This window comes from Quercus robur, chromosome 2 (assembly GCF_932294415.1).
Source record: "Quercus robur chromosome 2, dhQueRobu3.1, whole genome shotgun sequence".
NCBI classification, from domain to species: domain Eukaryota; kingdom Viridiplantae; phylum Streptophyta; class Magnoliopsida; order Fagales; family Fagaceae; genus Quercus; species Quercus robur.
In genome coordinates this window covers 61,402,286-61,419,907 of record NC_065535.1, presented here as the reverse complement: position 1 = coordinate 61,419,907, position 17,622 = coordinate 61,402,286, and the positions used below count along the sequence as shown (strand labels likewise).

Sequence of the window (17,622 nt, the reverse complement as noted above, 5' to 3'; positions counted from 1 at the left end):
AATACGAAATTGTACATTTTTGCGGCTTTCTCAATTGACACTATGATATTGCTTTACACGCTACTCTGATTGAGTCGGTTGTCATCAACGTTAAAGTTTTAGGATGCACACTCCTCATGGTATCCTATAGCTCATTTTGGCCTAGAGGGTCAGAAAGACTTCGTACTTATGTTGACCTATATGAACCATGGAATACTAATTTTGCAAAAGTAGCTCATTGATTCAGTTACCTTTTGTTCGACTATGCGTACTAAATGGTAGCATTAGTATTACTCGAGGAACAGCCAAAGGGGAGAGGATTTGAACGATAGAGAAAGAGAGGGGAGGGGGGGAGTAAAAAGAAGCTTTGTTGGTCATTCACTCACTCTCCTTCAAGCTGGCCATCTTCCTTAACTCCACTTGCTGATCCTCTATTCGGCTCACTGCTCGTGAAAAATCACAGCTTGCAAAAGACATGGTATCTACTTTAGCAAGGCGCCTCTGTTTTAACTTCAATATAGCTTGTGAAACTTCTGCTATTGAAGGTCTCTTTCTCGGTAATTTGTGCAGGCATTTGTGCGCAATACTCGCAAGCCCCCTCACTTCGTCAACATTGCATTCTCCAGCAAGCTTCTTATCAAGTATTTCATCAACACCATCATGACTCATAGAGGCCTTAAACCAAAATAATTACAGGTCTATAGGTTAAAAAGCTTGGCAATGCAAATAATTTGAAACAACTACTGCAAAGGGCTAACAACTCACAAGATTTATATATTCCATTAAGTTTTGTTGGGGGTGAATGGATGTGATGAGTTCAAAGATGATAATGCCAAAACTGTAGATGTCACTTTTCATTGTGAAATTGTTTGTTGATACGTACACTGGGTCTATGTAACCGTATGTGCCTTTCAGTCCAGAATTCCGGCCATCAAAGACCTCTTCCTTTGACAACCCAAAATCAGCAACCTAAAAGAAGTAACGTAAACACATAAAGGAGCTGAAAATTTACAATAACAAATATAAAACTCACAAAATGCATGTGATAGCAAAAGCATATGCTGGTCTCAAGACCAAAAACATGGGGAACACTGCTCTTTACTTCTGCTTTTCATACTTTTTGTTTTCCCTAAATGTCTTTGGCAGTCATTCATGCTTTTAGAACTTCCACCTTGTACAACCAGAGAGGTGGGAGGGGGAAATTGAGGGTGGGGTTCTTGGCAAAGCAAAGAAATAAAATTAAGTATGGCAATGTGCATATTTCAACCAATTTTTGTAGTATTGTAATAAATTTTAGATACAAAAGAACTTAATAGACTGTTAACGTACACTAGCTTACCTTGGCTCTCATTGATCGGTCTAATAATATATTAGCAGACTTCAAATCACGATGTATAACAGGTGGCACTGCCTGTTCAAGAATTTTCATATGAACCGTATAAACAAAAAAAATTTGCACCATGGGAAAAAAGAAAGAACATAATAGTCAACATACCCCTTCATGAAGGTACTCAATCCCATGTGCAATGTCTAAAGCAATTTGAAGCCTTTCATCCCAACTCAAAATCCGTTCTCCTTCACCTAGGCAAATGCACAGCAGGATGGTTCTCAATAAGAACAACTCAAAAACCTTTTCTTTGAGAAGTTTAGTCATCAGCTAGTTTACACAAATAGAAAAGATATCTACAGACCATACAAATGATTGTGAAGTTACCAAAAAACATGTAATGTTCATAAACTCTTGGTGCGGACACCACATGATGGCACATCTGTGGAGATTATCTTTATCATTTATGTTATCTTTATTTGGGTTTATCGTTAGTATTGGATTATTATTTGAGATTGTTAGGATTATCGTATTTGTATTTGAGACTGTTTAGGATTTGTTTAGAAGAGTTTACCTTTATCATTATGATTCCTAGAAGCTGTATATAAAGTTCCAGATGGTTCCTTTTGTATTTTACAGACTATTATTATTATTATTATTATTGAGATTATTTGCAGAGATTGCATCTTATTTGTTTGGTGGTGATTCCAAACACCTTAGGTGGGAAGCCTAAGGTTCTTCGGTAGGACTAATCTAGGTGGGAAGCCTAGGTTGTCCTACATCAACTCTCCCATTAAATTTGATTACCTCAACTGAATTATCCAAAAAAGGAAAATGAAGATAACCTTTTCATAACACTTAATACTCATCACAGTTTGAGATTAATATGACTTCCACTCTCTCCTCACAAAGAACAGATGCCTTCCAGCATACATTTACCATGAAAATAAGAAATCTTGATATGGATATTAAATAGGGTTTTGAGCTTACCATATAGAAGGTTTGCCAAGCTCCCATTACTCATGAACTCATATATCAACATGTGCTGTCCTTTATCTACACAATATCCTACCAAATTCACAAGATTCCGATGATGTAATCTTCCAAGCAGAGATACCTGTATCATGACCAGATATTTTTGTAAACTGAACATGCTTCATGGATGGTCAAAATTGTGATATAATAATATATGCATGGTGACACAGGATGGGAATGGTAAAAAATAGAAATAACGGAAAAGGAAGAAAAGGACAAATCCTATCCTTCACCCACCTAAGGGTATTTGGAATCACCACCAAGCTTAGAGAAACATCCCTAATCAGAAATTTCTTATTCAAATTGCACTGCTCAAAACCATCCCTGGAGCCTCGTTTTAATGTTTTAATAGGTTTCAAGGAGTACAACAAACCACAATTGCATTCCATGAAATCCTCAACAAAATTAAAGCCTAAATTCAAAATTTGAAACTGAAATCTAAAATTCAAATTTCAAAAATGAAATATGGCATAAGAAAAAAAATTTGAAATAAGTTTGATTGTGCTCCCCACATCATTATCCTCTAGTTGGAGAAAACTCAACCTCAAGTTTTGAAGTGTCTTAGGACAAGAACTTTAGCGCTTAAAATTTGTACCTCAAGTTTTGAAGTGTCTTGCAATAAGAACTTTGGCACTTGACATTTGTACCTCAAGTTTTGAAGTATCTTACGATAAGAACTTTGGCGCTTGACATTTATACCTCAAATTTTAAAGTGTCTTACAATGAGAACATTGGCCCTTGACATTTCTACCAACTCATGATACACTTTTGGCAACACTAAGAACAAAGAATCTTTTTGGTCCACCAAATTAAATTCATCAGAAATGGAAAAATCAATGGGTGAAATCAATTTTGCAAATGTTATAGCCTTATCTTAATACTCAAGAATCACCATAATCTCAAGCCTTTTCACTTCATGCACCATAGCAGACTGAGTAGCAGGTGCATCAAACTCAATTTTCAAAACATGTACACCCTCTAATTCATGGATCTCTTGTTGCACATTCTCCTCATCAACTAGTGACCCTCCAACATGTTGCATTGGGTCTACCTTATGCAAAAGGAAAAATTCCCACATTTTAAGGATCTAACTACTTCTGCATATGCATATAATTAAATTGCACGTGTTAAATTGAAGCTCATGTAAATTGGAGCATATGTAAAACCAGCCACTCCATGATGCTTCATGCATCCAAGTGCCACATCACATGTTGCCAAGCCACTTCATCACCACATGCCACATCATCCATGTATGCATTAGACTACATTATACTCCCCCTTTAAGAGAAAACTTGTCCTCAAGTTTTATCAGCTTCCCTTCTCAACCAGGAACTTCACCAATACGAAAGCTAGATGCATTGCAATCCAATTCGAAGACCTTGTCAAATTTGGGTAGTGAAAGAATCGGAGCTTGGGTCAACTTGAGGCATTCAATAAGTGGGGCTCCAATGGAGCTGAAATTCCAAATGAATCTTTCGTAAAAGGTGACAAGACCATGAAAACTCCTTAATTCTTGTACATTTGAAGGAGTAGTCCAATCAGCTATAGCCCTAACGGTGTCATCCATCTTGATACCTTTAGAGGTCACTATGTAACCCAAGAACACCACTTGTTCACCACAAAACTACATTTCTTGAAGTTGCACGTAACTTTTCTCGCCACAATAGATTGAACACTTGTTGGAGATACACCAAAAGATCCCCTCCTAACTACCACTATAAAGCTATAAAGCAAGATATTGTTGAAATACATGACAACACATATCCCCAATAGCAGCTACATCTACATCATGATCTGAAAGAAAGTACTTGGTGCATTTGTGAGAACAAATGGAATAAAAAGTCCCTCAAACTCCCCCACATGAAAGCACTTGGTGCATTTGAGAGACTAAATGGCATAACAAGTCACTCGAACACCCATGCACAACGTAAATAACTCCTAGCCTATACATAACATAGCTATGCAAATTCATTATAATCTCCTTCTTGTTGATAATTTTTTTGATAGGTAAGAAAAATATATTCAAAAAACTGCTAGATGCCAAAAAAACACCAGCAAAACAAAAGTACAAAGAAGAAAAGAAACAAAAAGAAAAACAAAAAAGCATTAATTACAGAGAAAAAGAGAGCTAAGGAAAAAAGGAATAGAGTCACTAGAAGTGAGTCCCCAAGCCCTAGCCCAATCAAAAAGGGAACCAGCGAAGAGAGCAAGCAGCTGGTCTTCAGATCTATCCAGATCCTCAAACGTCCGCCGATTGCGTTCCCTCCAAATGCACCACATCAAACAAAGCGGAACTAGATTCCAAATGTTAGATGAATGCTTTCCCAACCAATTCCACCAACCAAACAGACAATCTTGCACCGTATGCGAGGGAACCCAAGAAATCCCAAAAGTCCTAAAGAAAAAACACCATAGCCGATAAGCCTTTCCACAATGTAACAACAAATGATCCACTGACTCACCGCAACAACGACACATAATGCACCAGTCAACAAAATCAAAGCCCCTGAGACTTAAGATATCTCCTGTGAGGATCCTATTCCAAGCGGCTGTCCAAACAAAGAAAGAGACACGCCGAGGAGCCTTTACCTTCCAAATACCTTTCCAAGGAAAAGCAATGGAAGAAGAGCCATGTAACTTATGATAATATGAGCGGATAGTGAAATCTCCATTTTTTGTCAAGATCCATCTCAAACGATCACCATCAGTCATAGAAGGAACATAGGAAGCCAAGAATCGAAAGAAATCATCCACCACATCTGCCTCCCAATCATTAGGATCCCGAATGAAACGAACATCCCAAGTTCTCCTATCCCCTGCTCCTTGACATATCAGAGATGATTCTACGGATGCCTCTTTGTTTGCAGCAAAATTGTACAAGGTTGGAAAAGCCGAAAGGAGAGGGAGATCTCCACACCACCTATCTGACCAAAATTTCACTCTATCCCCCACCCCCACCTTATACTGGACATATTTGTTAAAAACTTCCCAACCCATCCGGATACTTCTCCACAAACCACACCCATGAACACCCCTTCCCAACTTAGAGGTCCACCCCGCCCATTCTTCCCCAAATTTCAAAGCTACCACCCTCCTCCAAAGCCTATTCTCCTTAATCCCAAAACGCCAAAGCCACTTTCCTAGTAAGGCTTTATTGAAAGTGGTCAGTTTCCTAATACCCAAACCACCATTAGCAATAGGCAAACAAACCTTATCCCAACTCAATAAATGAATCTTAGAATCACCCCATAGGAAGTCCCTTTGAAGCTTCTCAATTTTGTTGGCCACATGTGTAGGAATGGTGAACAAAGATAAGAAATAGGTGGGAAGACTAGAAAGCGTACTTTTAAGCAGTGTCAACCTACCACCTTTAGATAAATACAACTTCTTCCACCCTGCCAGCTTCCGTTTAATTTTCTCCAAAATAGGGTTCCAAATAGAAGGGGATTTATGGGACACTCCCAACGGCATACCAAGATACGTCATTGGCAAGGCCCCAATCCTGCAACCCAAAAACTCTGCCAAAGCCTGCATATTATTTACCTCCCCTATAGGAACAATCTCACTTTTAGCTACGTTAACCTTCAAACCAGTCACAGCCTGAAAACCAAGAAGCAGCAGCTGAACATGAAGGATTTGCTCCACCTCTGCATCGCAAAACAAAATAGTATCATCCGCAAACAGCAAGTGGGAAACGCATTCCCCTCTACCCCTCCTACCATCTGCCTTAAAACCACTAAGTAAACCTGCCCCTTCCATTCTCTTCACCATCCTACTAAACACCTCCATCACAACTAAAAATAACAAGGGAGACAGTGGATCACCTTGTCTCAATCCTCTAGAACTGCCAAAGAAATCAGCTGGAGACCCATTAACCAAAACAGAGAACTGCACTGTCGAGATACAAGTACGAATCCAGCTGCACCATTTCTCCCCAAAGCCCATTTTCTTCAACAACTTCAGAAGCGCCTCCCAATTCACATTATCATAAGCTTTCTTAATATCTAACTTACAAATCACCCCCGGAATCTTACTCTTCAATCTGCTATCAACACACTCATTGGCAATAAGAACTGAATCGAGGATTTGCCTACCTCCCACAAAACTATTTTGAGATTCAAATATCAATTGATCTAACACCATTTTCAATCTATTAGCCAAGACCTTGGCCAAAATTTTATATAAACTCCCCACCAAACTAATAGGTCTGAAATCACGAATGTTGGAGGCACCATTTTTCTTAGGAATCAAAGCTATAAAAGTAGCATTAAGAGATTTCTCAAACTTACAATGCTGATAGAACTCTTCAAAGACTGCCAAAACATCTCTTTCTACTACCCTCCAGCAATGATGGAAAAAAGCCATAGAAAAACCATCTGGACCTGGGGCTTTATCCCCTTCCATATCTCTAATCACTGAAAGAATCTCATCTTTCTCAAACCTCCTCTCCAACCAAACTCTCTCCGACTCCCCTATTTGGTCAAACTCCAGACCTTCCACAAAAGGTCTCTATTCCTCAGACTCTTGATAAAGGGTTTTATAGAATTGAACTACCTGAGCAGCAACTTCTGCTCCATCCTCATAGATCACCCCATCCACTTCTAAGAAACTTAGGTGGTTAGACCTTCTATGAGAATTAGCCATCTTATGAAAAACTTAGTATTATTATCTCCCTCCTTAATGCACAACATTCTCGATTTTTGTCTCCACGAAATCTCCTCTAGAGAAAGAAGCTGTTCAACTTGCGACCTCGCTTCATTTCTCTCAACTCTCTCCGTCTCAGTGAGACCAAGAACCCCTTCCTTAGCGTCTAAAACCTCTAAAGCCCCCAATAATTCTTTCTTCCTACGCCCAACATTGCCAAACTCTTGACGATTCCACTGAATAATGTCTTCTTTCAACGCTTTCAATTTTCTAACAAACACAAAACTAGGTGTGCCCGAAAAAGAATGGCGATTCCACCAAGAGTCAACCCTATCAACAAACCCATCCGTCTTCAACCACATATTCTCAAATCGGAAGGGACTTTTCCCTCTCGCCATACCCCCTACCTCCAAAAGAATAGGAAAATGATCTGAAACAGTTTGTGGAAGAATACGTTGGATCACATCCGGAAAGTGATGCTCCCAATCATGAGACACCAGAGCCCTATCAATCCTAGACATAGAAGGATGGACAGTGCCACTAGACCACGTATAACTCCCTCCCTCCAACGGCAAATCAATCAAGTTTAAATCATCAATAAATTCAGAAAACTTTTCCATAGCCGGAGTAAGACGAGACCCACCCCTCCGTTCGCTAGGGAAGCGGACAACATTAAAGTCCCCAAAACAGCACCAAGGAACATTCCAAAACTGCTGAATACCAACCAACTCATCCCATAAATCACCCCTCAAATTATTATCATTTGGGCCATACACCCCTGAACAAGCCCAAATAAACCCATCCCCCACACCTTTCCACTGAATCGACACCGAAAATAAGCCCACCAGAACTTCCAACTTTTCTAAAACCCTCCTGTCCCATATAAGCAAAACCCCACCAGCCGTCTGATCGGCATCTAAAGCCGCCCAATCTGCATACGGACAGCCCCATATACTGCAAACCAGCTGTCTATCTATACCAACCAGCTTTGTTTCTTGAAGGCAAACAATATCACACTTCCACTCACGCAACAAATTTCTCACTACCAACCGTTTATGAGGGTCATTCAAACCTCGAACATTCCAAGAAATCATCTTCAGCATCATAAAGACTAATAAGGCCCCACAACTCCCTCTACCTCACTAACAACACACTATCTCCCATCATAGTTAACCGTTGAGATTAGATTCCTCAACTCTCTTTTCCCTTTACCCGTGGAGGAGGCTGCTTTTTGGATAGCATTAGCTTTCTTCCGTTGCTGGTTAATAACTGCCATCTCCCTTTCTAGCCTTTGAAGGTAAGCAATACACAATTTTTCATGACGATTCACAGAAAGCCCAATCACTTTACAAAAGCCTGGGATTCTGTTCTTCACCCAACTAGAAACATCCAGAGTATTTCCAATATTCAACACCTCAGAATTTTTCAACATCTCAGAATCATTGTGCACTTCCATCGTCAGAGCCAGCCCCGGAGGGATAATAGTAAACAATGGGTTACAAACTGTCAAATTCTCCTCCTCACCCAAAACCACTTCTGAGAGAGCCATTTCCTCCACCGTTGAGACACCCAAAACAGGTAGGCCACATCCTGACTTCAATTCCATCATCGCTAAATTGGGCTGCCCATTCTCACCATCATCCATCTGCCTGGTTCCTTTATTATCCACCCCTTGTATCAGAAGCTCACTGCTCACACTTCCAACTTTATCCACACTATTGACCCCAAAATCCACGAAACCCGCACCGGATAGTCCCTTAAGGCTGTCTGCCAAGGACCTGCCCTTCGAGATATGAGAATTTGCCTGGACAGTATTGCCCGGAGCCACTGCGAAGTCCTCGGAGCTCAACCCAGTGAAGGGACAACCAATCTGAGCCACCGCGGGTCCGTTGGAGTAAAACCCAGCAGAGAGAAAGCCCTTAAACTCCATCGGAGCCACCATAGGACCATCGGAGTAGGTCCCAACCTCCACCCCATCCACCACGGGATTGTCGGGATCTAACCCATTCATCGTGAGACTGACAGAAGCAGAAAACATGCCTTCAACCTCCAACGGAGACTCCGCAAGACCATCGGTGCTGGTCCCAACCACCAACCCATCCACCGCGGGACTGTCGAGGTCTAACCCAATCACCTTGAGGCTGAGAGAACTCCTCGGAGACACTGGAGCACTGTTTCCGTCCATCTCGGCTTGAACCCAGTCCATTTGTGACCTCACCGGACCACCAACCAGCTGTGTCGGCAACCCAGGGCTCATTGGAGAAACCAGTGGGCTCTCCCCAGCCTTCTCGTGATTATCAACTGAGTGTAAAGACTCTACAGGCTTATAAGAGCAATCCCCAGGCTCAAAAGTGGTTGGGCTTACATAGGTTGGGCCTGAATAAGACTTACTAATAGTCTGGTGGGCTGCCAACGTATTAGAGCCCACAGCCAACAAACCTTTGCCAAGATCCTTACCAGCCCATGCTACCCCTCCACAAAGCTTTTCTCCCCCCTTATTTCTTTTCCAGGAAACACGTCTCCTACCTTTCACATCAATCTCTACGATTAGACCACTCCTAAACCTGCAAGATCTCCTTAAAGCATTCCTCTTTCCATATTCAGCTTTAGAATTCAAATTGAAGCTTGGTGGGATACGTTTCCTATCTTCTGCCAGATTTTGCATACCTAAGTCTGACACCACATTAATGCCCTGCTTCTTCCTATCCCCTCCTCCTGCCACCAACATATCAGGCATACCCACCGGAAATACCCCCACCTTAGCATCTGAGCACCTCGGATTTAACTCCAACAACCCCCTTGACAGATTCTGCTTCTCCACAGACTCCCCTTGAGACTTTTTTTTATCCTTCACCATGGTTTTGAAGAGTTGTGACTGAGTCACAGCCCTTGGCTGCATCTGACTCTTAACGATTTCAGCGAAAGACCGAGAGGGATACTGCCCCAACATTCTCCTCTGTGGCAGAGACACAAATTTGGCCTGACCTGAACCAATAAAAGCATATTGGTCAGGGTCCAACATCTTTCTCAGCTCAAGCCCAAATACCTTCCAGCCATTTTGTGCTCTACCTCCAGGAATGATAACAGATCTTCTGTGCCCTCCAACTCTGAGTTCAGACACTAAAAGGAACTGACCAAAGGTATTAGAACCTCTTTGTAAAGTGTACGCAGCATCTCCTTCCCTAAACGTAAAAAACTGTTTGGGATTGACTCCGACCACCGTGTGTTCTATGTTCTTCATCAACCATACAGCTGCATTCTTGCCCATGAATACTGACTTCATGAAGTGTTTGCCCCGTTCAAAAATACGTAAGGAGAAAAAGCTTCCTCCTTCCTCAACCACCAATTTAAAAAGCTTAAACTCAATGAAAAAACTACGGATACCACCCATAACGCTGACAAGAAGATGAAAGAATAAAGAGAATTTCTTACACAACAAATAGAATTACTTCAGCCAGCTAGCTTCTATTCATTTATGACACAATTTCTTGTTGATAATAAAATTCATATTTCTCTGAGTTGAAGATTGAGGTGAATTTCCCCCTCTTCATCCAATTCCTCTCTCTCTAAAATTTTCTTGGGAAATTATTTCCTCACATCAATACAACACAATTTAGGTTGTAGTATGTATACATTTTTTGGCACTTAGTATTTGTTTTTCAGCACTAGGTTTTGGTGGTACTTTCTCTTGGGCATGAGCATAAATTGCTTAGCCGTTAGGGGTGAATGCCCCTGGATTACTCGGCAACTAATTCTAGCAAGTGAGCTAAGTTGCCCACAGGTTTTACTCGTTAAAGGCTCATTCAAAGGACTCTTCTTTATTAAAGTTCCCTACGTTATTAAAAATTAAATAAAAAAAAAAGCTAGGTTTTGGTGTTACTTGAGATTCCTTCATCACCAAGGTTTCATTACCAACACTATCGTCTCCTGTCTGTGAAATTGCGGTTTCATTGCTACAAGTCATCTTTTGAGAATAAGCCATTAACTTGATCTTCATAGACAAGCCATAGGTGGCATTCAGTATTGGATCCATTAATGGTGAAGTGGGCTTAGGACTAGAAACTATGTGAATACTCATTTTGTCTATTCAAATTATGCCTTGTAACTAGTAGTGAATCTATTCCCTTGTCTTAGATTGTTTCTTTGATGTAAAAAGTCACCCTATAAGTTCTTCTTTCATTTCTTCCCAATAGGTTATAGCCTGCTGTCCCTTCCAAGGTGATGGTTCAATACCGTACCAATAGTCCCCAGTTTTACCTATTAGTTTCATCCTGCCAAACCTATCCTTGTTATCAAATAAACCCATTTGATCAAAGAACTGGACCATTTCATGTAGCCAATTGGTGAAGATCTATGGGTCTTGATGACTGCTTCTAACATCACCATTATGCACTAAAATAATAAGTTTCAACCAATTGAAATAAGAATTGACTTGCTACACAGGACCACTTTCCTGTCACAATGGGTCAATTCATGTGAACAAGTGGTGCTGGCTAAGATGCTGGCTCACTTATTGAATAACAGGTTGACTACACCAATGTGCTAACAAACCCAATATATATATATATATATTTAAACGGATAGAGCAGGCAGCATAATTGTTAATTTTATTATGAGATCAGTAAATCAAAATAAGTCACGAGTACTTTGCAGCTTGACCAAAATGAAGTTGCTTAGAGATGAGGGTCTGTATGGTGGCGATCAAAGGCAACATGGCGACATTAGTGAGCATCTTCAGTCTCAGTCCATGTGGTGGCTGATTGGCATAGGTCAAGCAAGTGAAATAGGAATGATCTCTAATGTGACTCTCAATGATGATGAGTGTAAGGTAGCTTGTTGGTGACAGCTCAGCATCGAGGAGGAAGGGGCAATACCAATGGAGGTGAAGTGGGCCTCAAGTGATTGGGTTGCAAGCAGTGAATGTTGGTTGGGTTATGGGCTCAAGTGGGAAAGCTTGTTTGGGGTTCCCGGGGGGGGGGGGTGTGTGTGTGGGGTTTGAAGTCTGGGTGATTTGCTATGGGTGGGGTTTGTCGTGAGTGGGTGGATCTGTTTCAATGAGGTGGGCTCTGTAGAAGTGGTTTTAGGGATCAGAGTCTTGTAGTTCTGGGTTTCATGGGGATGGTGGTGGGCTCTTCACACACTGATTTGCTAATGACATAGAGATAAGGGAGCCCTTTTGGCAAAGGTCTCATAGCTGCGGTCTTCTAGATTTTCGACGATCTAGGTGTGATTTGTTTCTAAGGGCCATGTGGGGAGGTCGAGATGGTTGGATTTCAATATACATACATATATATATATATATATATATATATATTATTTAGGTATGGTTTATGGGTCAGATTTGATTAAGCTGCTAGAATCTGGGCGTGGAGTTGTGGTTGAGTCTGGTTGGTTGACATGGGCGATATGATTCTGTTAGATTGAGGGGTTAGGGTTTGCTTCAAAAAATGGTTTACATTGTGCCTTTGTTGTTTAGGGACTTGATTCTGCTGATTAGTTCAAGGTTACGCTCTAATACCAAGTTGGCGCAGGACGAGACTGGTAAAAAATAGAAACAACAAAAAAGGAAGAATTGAAAAATCCTAGGTTTCCCCACCTAAGGGTGCTTCGAATCACCACCAAGCTTAGAGAAACATACCTAATCAGAAAAGTTTTATTCAAAGCACCCTATCAAAGCAATCCTGGAGCCTTTTTTAGTAGGCTTCAAGGAGTACACTAAGCCACAATTACATTCCATAAAATGTTAACAACGTTAAAGCCTAAATTCAAAATTCAAAAATGAAATATAAGATAATGAAAAAGATTCTAAAATAATTTTGGTCGTACTCCCTGCATCACCTAGTTTGCCATTTTTAGATTCTAATGGTCCTCACATGAAAACAAAGGCATACAAAGGCCAAACTAGTAATGCAAAATACTTTTTTTAATAGGTGCAAAACTAGTAGTTCATAATAATGTCATACTTGTAAAAAAAATCATAATACAGTCATAATCTCTCTAGTACCAGATTGAAAATTAATGCATTTAAAAATAAGTCTTCAGAAATAGAAGAGCTTAAAGGAATTCTGGTATTCGATCATAATGCCAATATGGATTTTAGAGACAGCCATAGTTCCTGGGGGACTTCCTTGTCAACTTGGGTTCAGACAAACAATCTCTGACCATATTTTAAGTGCCTGGGGTACTTTTGAAAGGTTCAGTTTTCATTTGTGTGTCCCTTTGAATTAGAAAAAAAAAAGGTGGGGGGGGGGGGGGGTGTCTATAAAATATATATTAGGAAAAATCTTTTCTCGCATATGCTAAATCTTAAGGGATCAATAAACTTCGTTCTTTCTAGACTAACCATAGATGTAATTCTGTGGCCCTTACCTCTGTTTGAAACTCTCTCTCTCCCTGTTTGGAATTAGAAGCAAGCACCTTCACAGCTACTTCTCCTGGGTTTAGTGTTGCTTTATAGACAGGACCAAATGACCCTTGTCCTAAAATAGTTGTGAAATTCTGTGTAGCTTTCTGAATATCCCTGCATAATGGGTTAAATAAGTCATACACATAATATAACATATCAATTCAGAAGACATGCATTTAGGAACCAGTAACCTCAGATGAGTATATGAAAGTTGCACCCCAGACCAGGTATAAATTCCTCATAATTTCAGCTCTTTGGTCATCAAACATGTAGGGGAAAGAAATAAGGCAAAAGAAATTTTACAAGCTGAAAAACAGCCCAGCTTAAAATTTTTAATTTTTCCCTTGCATCAAATGAGGAGAAAGATTCACAAAAGTGGAGATTCTAAAATTCATTTCCCCCAATTGGTAGCTTGATTCACAGTAGTTGGGGTCTCCCATTGCACCTAGAAGCTGTTTGATTGCTTGTGACTAAATCTACCAAGCACTCTATCCCTCTACAGTTTGGTTTGCTTTCAAGCTCACTATCCCTCCATGTTTGCCCAATTTCATAAATCAAGTAGTACATTGGACCAGATGGTAACTAAACCAAGATGCTTTTTTTTTTTTAGTTGACCTGTTGCATGCAACCTACCAATGGAAATCAATTCCTAATATATCGATTATCTATTGAAAAAAAAAAAAAAAATATTGTCCCAGGAAAAATATGTGATTGTCTTTTTAAAAGTTTAGTTGACCTTGTTGAGCAAGTAACTGCACAAAACCAATTCAATAATATGAAATATAGTAGAAGTAAGATCTTATGGATGCAGTTAAACTTCAGCTTGAACCTATATGAGGATGATATTCTTTCCTCAGTCCTAGTACAATAGTTTTCCATCTGCAATTTTTTCCCGTCCAACTAAACACAGAAATCACAGTTTTTAAATAATCATTATCAATTTACTTTTAGGTTTTTGGTTGGGTGGCTCTGAAGTGAAGATGAGCAACATTAGAAAGATTTAACAAGCTAACCTCTTCACATCCAACATAACCCCAAGCAAAAAACATGGAGGTCATTTAGTTCATGATTGATATACACATTATATAACAAAATTCTACTAGTGAGAAGCTTCCACAAAAAGTAGACTTCAGAAGTACAAGAGCATAAATTCGTTTAAAATTCAAGCTTAGGAAAATCTCAGAAACTACATACTTGTAAGAGTATCTAAGTATGCCTGATGGAGAAGCAATGCCATCTTTATTCTGACTTTTCCACCAGGAAAGCTGAGAACTTTTATGAAGCTGTTCTGATCCCTGAATGGTTATTGAATTCGTGAGAGATGCGCTAAATTCAGTGCTTGTACCTAAGCCATTTGTGCGTATGGGAAGGGTTGTGCTTGGTATACTATGCTCATTTGCACATCGGCGAAGATGAGCTCGCTTTCTATACCACCTTATGCCACGGAATACCAAAAAAGCTATCAAAATTCCAAGGGCCAAACCAACTGAGATGCCGATGGTAACCAACCCAGCTTGATTAACCATTCTTTGGTCATTTTTTAAATTCTGACTCTGAAAACATCTTTTGGGGCAGAAATGCCACAGATTCACTGTCATAAGATGAAGACAAATAGCAAGCAAACTTGAGAACCTTATCTAAAGGGAACTGAAGAAAATGACAACTCAAAGCCCCTGCTCATTTATTTCCCCCCTTCTTTGCTGACATATGACCATTAAACTAACAAAAGAAATTCACCTTAGCAGATAGTAAGAAGAATAGTGTATAGAACATCTTGCTCACAAAGAATGATGACTGTGTTGTATCAAGTATTAATGCCAATCTAATATGATGGAAATGTTTACTTGCAGAGGAGACTAGTAAAATGACCTATAGCATTCTATAGTTTGTTCTGGTGCGACCCATGCATACAGGAGGTATTCAACAGGTACACAAAAAATTAAACATAAAAAGTAAAATGATCAAGCAAATCAGGCAGAGCAACAAAATAAAATAAGCCCAAAGCATTTAGCCACTCCAACAAAGTCTGAGGAATAAAAGCTTCAGGTCATCAACCAATCTTTCACAACATTCAACAGTCAGAGCATTCCTCTCCCACCAAATACCCCACACTCCAACAAAGTCTGAGGAATAAAAGCTTCAGGTCATCAACCAATCTTTCACAACATTCAAAAGTCAGAGCATTCCTCTCCCACCAAATACCCCACACGAGACAATGGGGGATCATACTCCATATCGCAGCATTATTACACCTAATAAACTTGCCTGGCCAACTAGCTGAGAGCTGGGCGTGGGAATGTCTTACTCTTTATAGTTTATAATTCAATTTAGATTTATGATAGATTCATTATTTATATTGGTTAGGAATTTATGCTTGTCTTCTTTACTAAAAACAGTTGACCCATGTTACAAATATTAATCAGCATGAAAAAAAATCAATTCAGATAGTCCTTTTCTTTAGGGAGCATTTGGCAAATCACAGAATTGATTTAGTTCTCATATAAGCTCTACCAAAAATAAAACCAGTATAAAATTGAAGTCGTTTGTTTATTTTATACTGAGTTTTCTTAAACTCATTATACCAAACTGAAAACAATTAAAAAAAATTGTAATTTTTGTTGGCAGGTTCTTTGACAGGCCAAGTGTTAAAATAATAGTTAAATAATTATATTCTGCCTTCCCTAATAAGTAATAACTTAAAATTTTAAAGTTTTCAAAGAAATGGTCTTGAGTTTGAAACCCTAACTCCACTCTACCTCCCATTATTTAAAAACAAAGTTACAAATTCAACATAATGGGTCTGAATTACTGAGAGAGGGATTTTGGACCCCCACTTGAGGAGTGTAAGAATAATGGTTAAACAAATAAATTCTGCCCCCTTTAAGCTCACTGGCTCTTTCTTCTCAACATGTTTTTGTTTCTCTTTCCCATATCCACCAAAATTTTTTGCTCAATAGAGACGATGTTGAGTTAAAAACCCGCTATAGCCACATAATTTGAATGAAAATTACTGGACACTCTATCTCATCTGGGATCGAATTACATGCAGAAATTTGCAGCGGTAGGCAGAAGGAAATAGCAACAATAGAATGTTCTACTGATCCAAAATGCTCATTCACCGTACATGTCCATATAATTATCAAGATGTACAATACTCAAACAACCCCACAGTACAAAGTATGATAAGATAACTCCATAATTTAACATAACCATCAGTAACAATTCTTTCCCTAAACTCCAAAGTAACAATATTCACACGATCAAAACCAACAAAACACTATAAAAACCCAAGAACAAGAAACAACCCAACAACACAATCAAGCATATAAGGTACCTTAAAAGTTAAAACAACACCAGCAATAGTAAGGTCACAAAGTAAAACCCTCTAAAAGAACAACAAAAAAAAGTATAAACCCAATAAGCAAAACCAACAGAAGAACCCAAGAAACCAAAATGTTTCAAAAAAAAAACCCAGCAAAGAAGTAAGAAAGCTTGAAGAAAACCCACGTACCTTATCACCTGAAAAAAGTAACAACCCAACAAAATTTGATGCTATTTGTTTTGCAATTTTGATTGTTGTTGTTGTTACTTTTGTGGGTCAAGAGTGAAGACTGGAGAGAGAGAGAGTGGAGAGACTAGTTCAGGAAAGAAACTGTAGAGAGAGAGAGAGAGAGAGAGAGAGAGAGAATGAAAGAGAAGTCTGAGTTGGAGGCTTTGAGGACTTTGGAATATAGAAAGTTAGGCGGCGTATTGTATTTTTTTTTTTTTTTTTTTTTTTTTGGTATTGGTTTTGGTTGTATTAATTTAAAAAAAAAAAAGATTAGGTTATTATAAATTATCAAAAGGAATAATAGCCAATTGGAATTTTTTTTTTTTTTTTTTTGAGAATGCCAAATTGAGTAAGTAAAAAACACAATTTGTTCACGTGACAAGTTGTAAATAATAGAATTGTAAACTCATTACTTTTACTCCATTACTCAAAATTTATCACATAAACCAGTTGCGACAAAAATTGTAAAAAAAGTTATGGTTTTAACATTCTCAAAAAAAAAAAAAAGTTTTTCTGTTGTTACAAATAAACTATTAAACTCACGACTTTTGCTCAAAAAATAAATAAATAAACTCACAACTTTTGTTACAATTTACTTATATTGTAAGATGATATAACTGACTATTTGACACTATCACATAAATTTATTATTTTTTCAACACCAATTACCGCATGCCAAAT

The 17,622-nt window shown here is 39.0% G+C and overlaps 1 protein-coding gene across 1 annotated transcript; it reads right to left on the bottom strand.

The window, feature by feature from the left end:
• Nucleotides 1-199: 199 nt before the first annotated feature.
• On the bottom strand, nucleotides 200-17,076 carry LOC126714365 (calcium/calmodulin-regulated receptor-like kinase 2). The gene is made up of 8 exons (XM_050414483.1): nucleotides 16,903-17,076; nucleotides 14,586-14,982; nucleotides 13,355-13,505; nucleotides 2,297-2,423; nucleotides 1,475-1,560; nucleotides 1,319-1,390; nucleotides 745-948; nucleotides 200-654 (listed from the first exon to the last, which is right to left on the bottom strand). Exons 2-8 carry the CDS (start codon nucleotides 14,915-14,917, stop codon nucleotides 358-360), a joined length of 1,269 nt encoding a protein of 422 aa, XP_050270440.1. The 5' UTR covers nucleotides 14,918-14,982; nucleotides 16,903-17,076; the 3' UTR covers nucleotides 200-357.
• Nucleotides 17,077-17,622: the final 546 nt, after the last annotated feature.

Bases quoted from the DNA above. Each gene is read 5' to 3' on its own strand.
- LOC126714365 (XM_050414483.1), bottom strand. From the start codon at position 14,917: ATGGTTAATCAAGCTGGGTTGGTTACCATCGGCATCTCAGTTGGTTTG. The intron at 1,561-2,296 runs GTAAGCTCAAAA...GCATTTGCCTAG, and splicing joins CTTGGCAAACCTTCTATATG to GTGAAGGAGAACGGATTTTG. The intron at 949-1,318 runs GTAAGCTAGTGT...TACTTCTTTTAG, and splicing joins ACCGATCAATGAGAGCCAAG to GTTGCTGATTTTGGGTTGTC.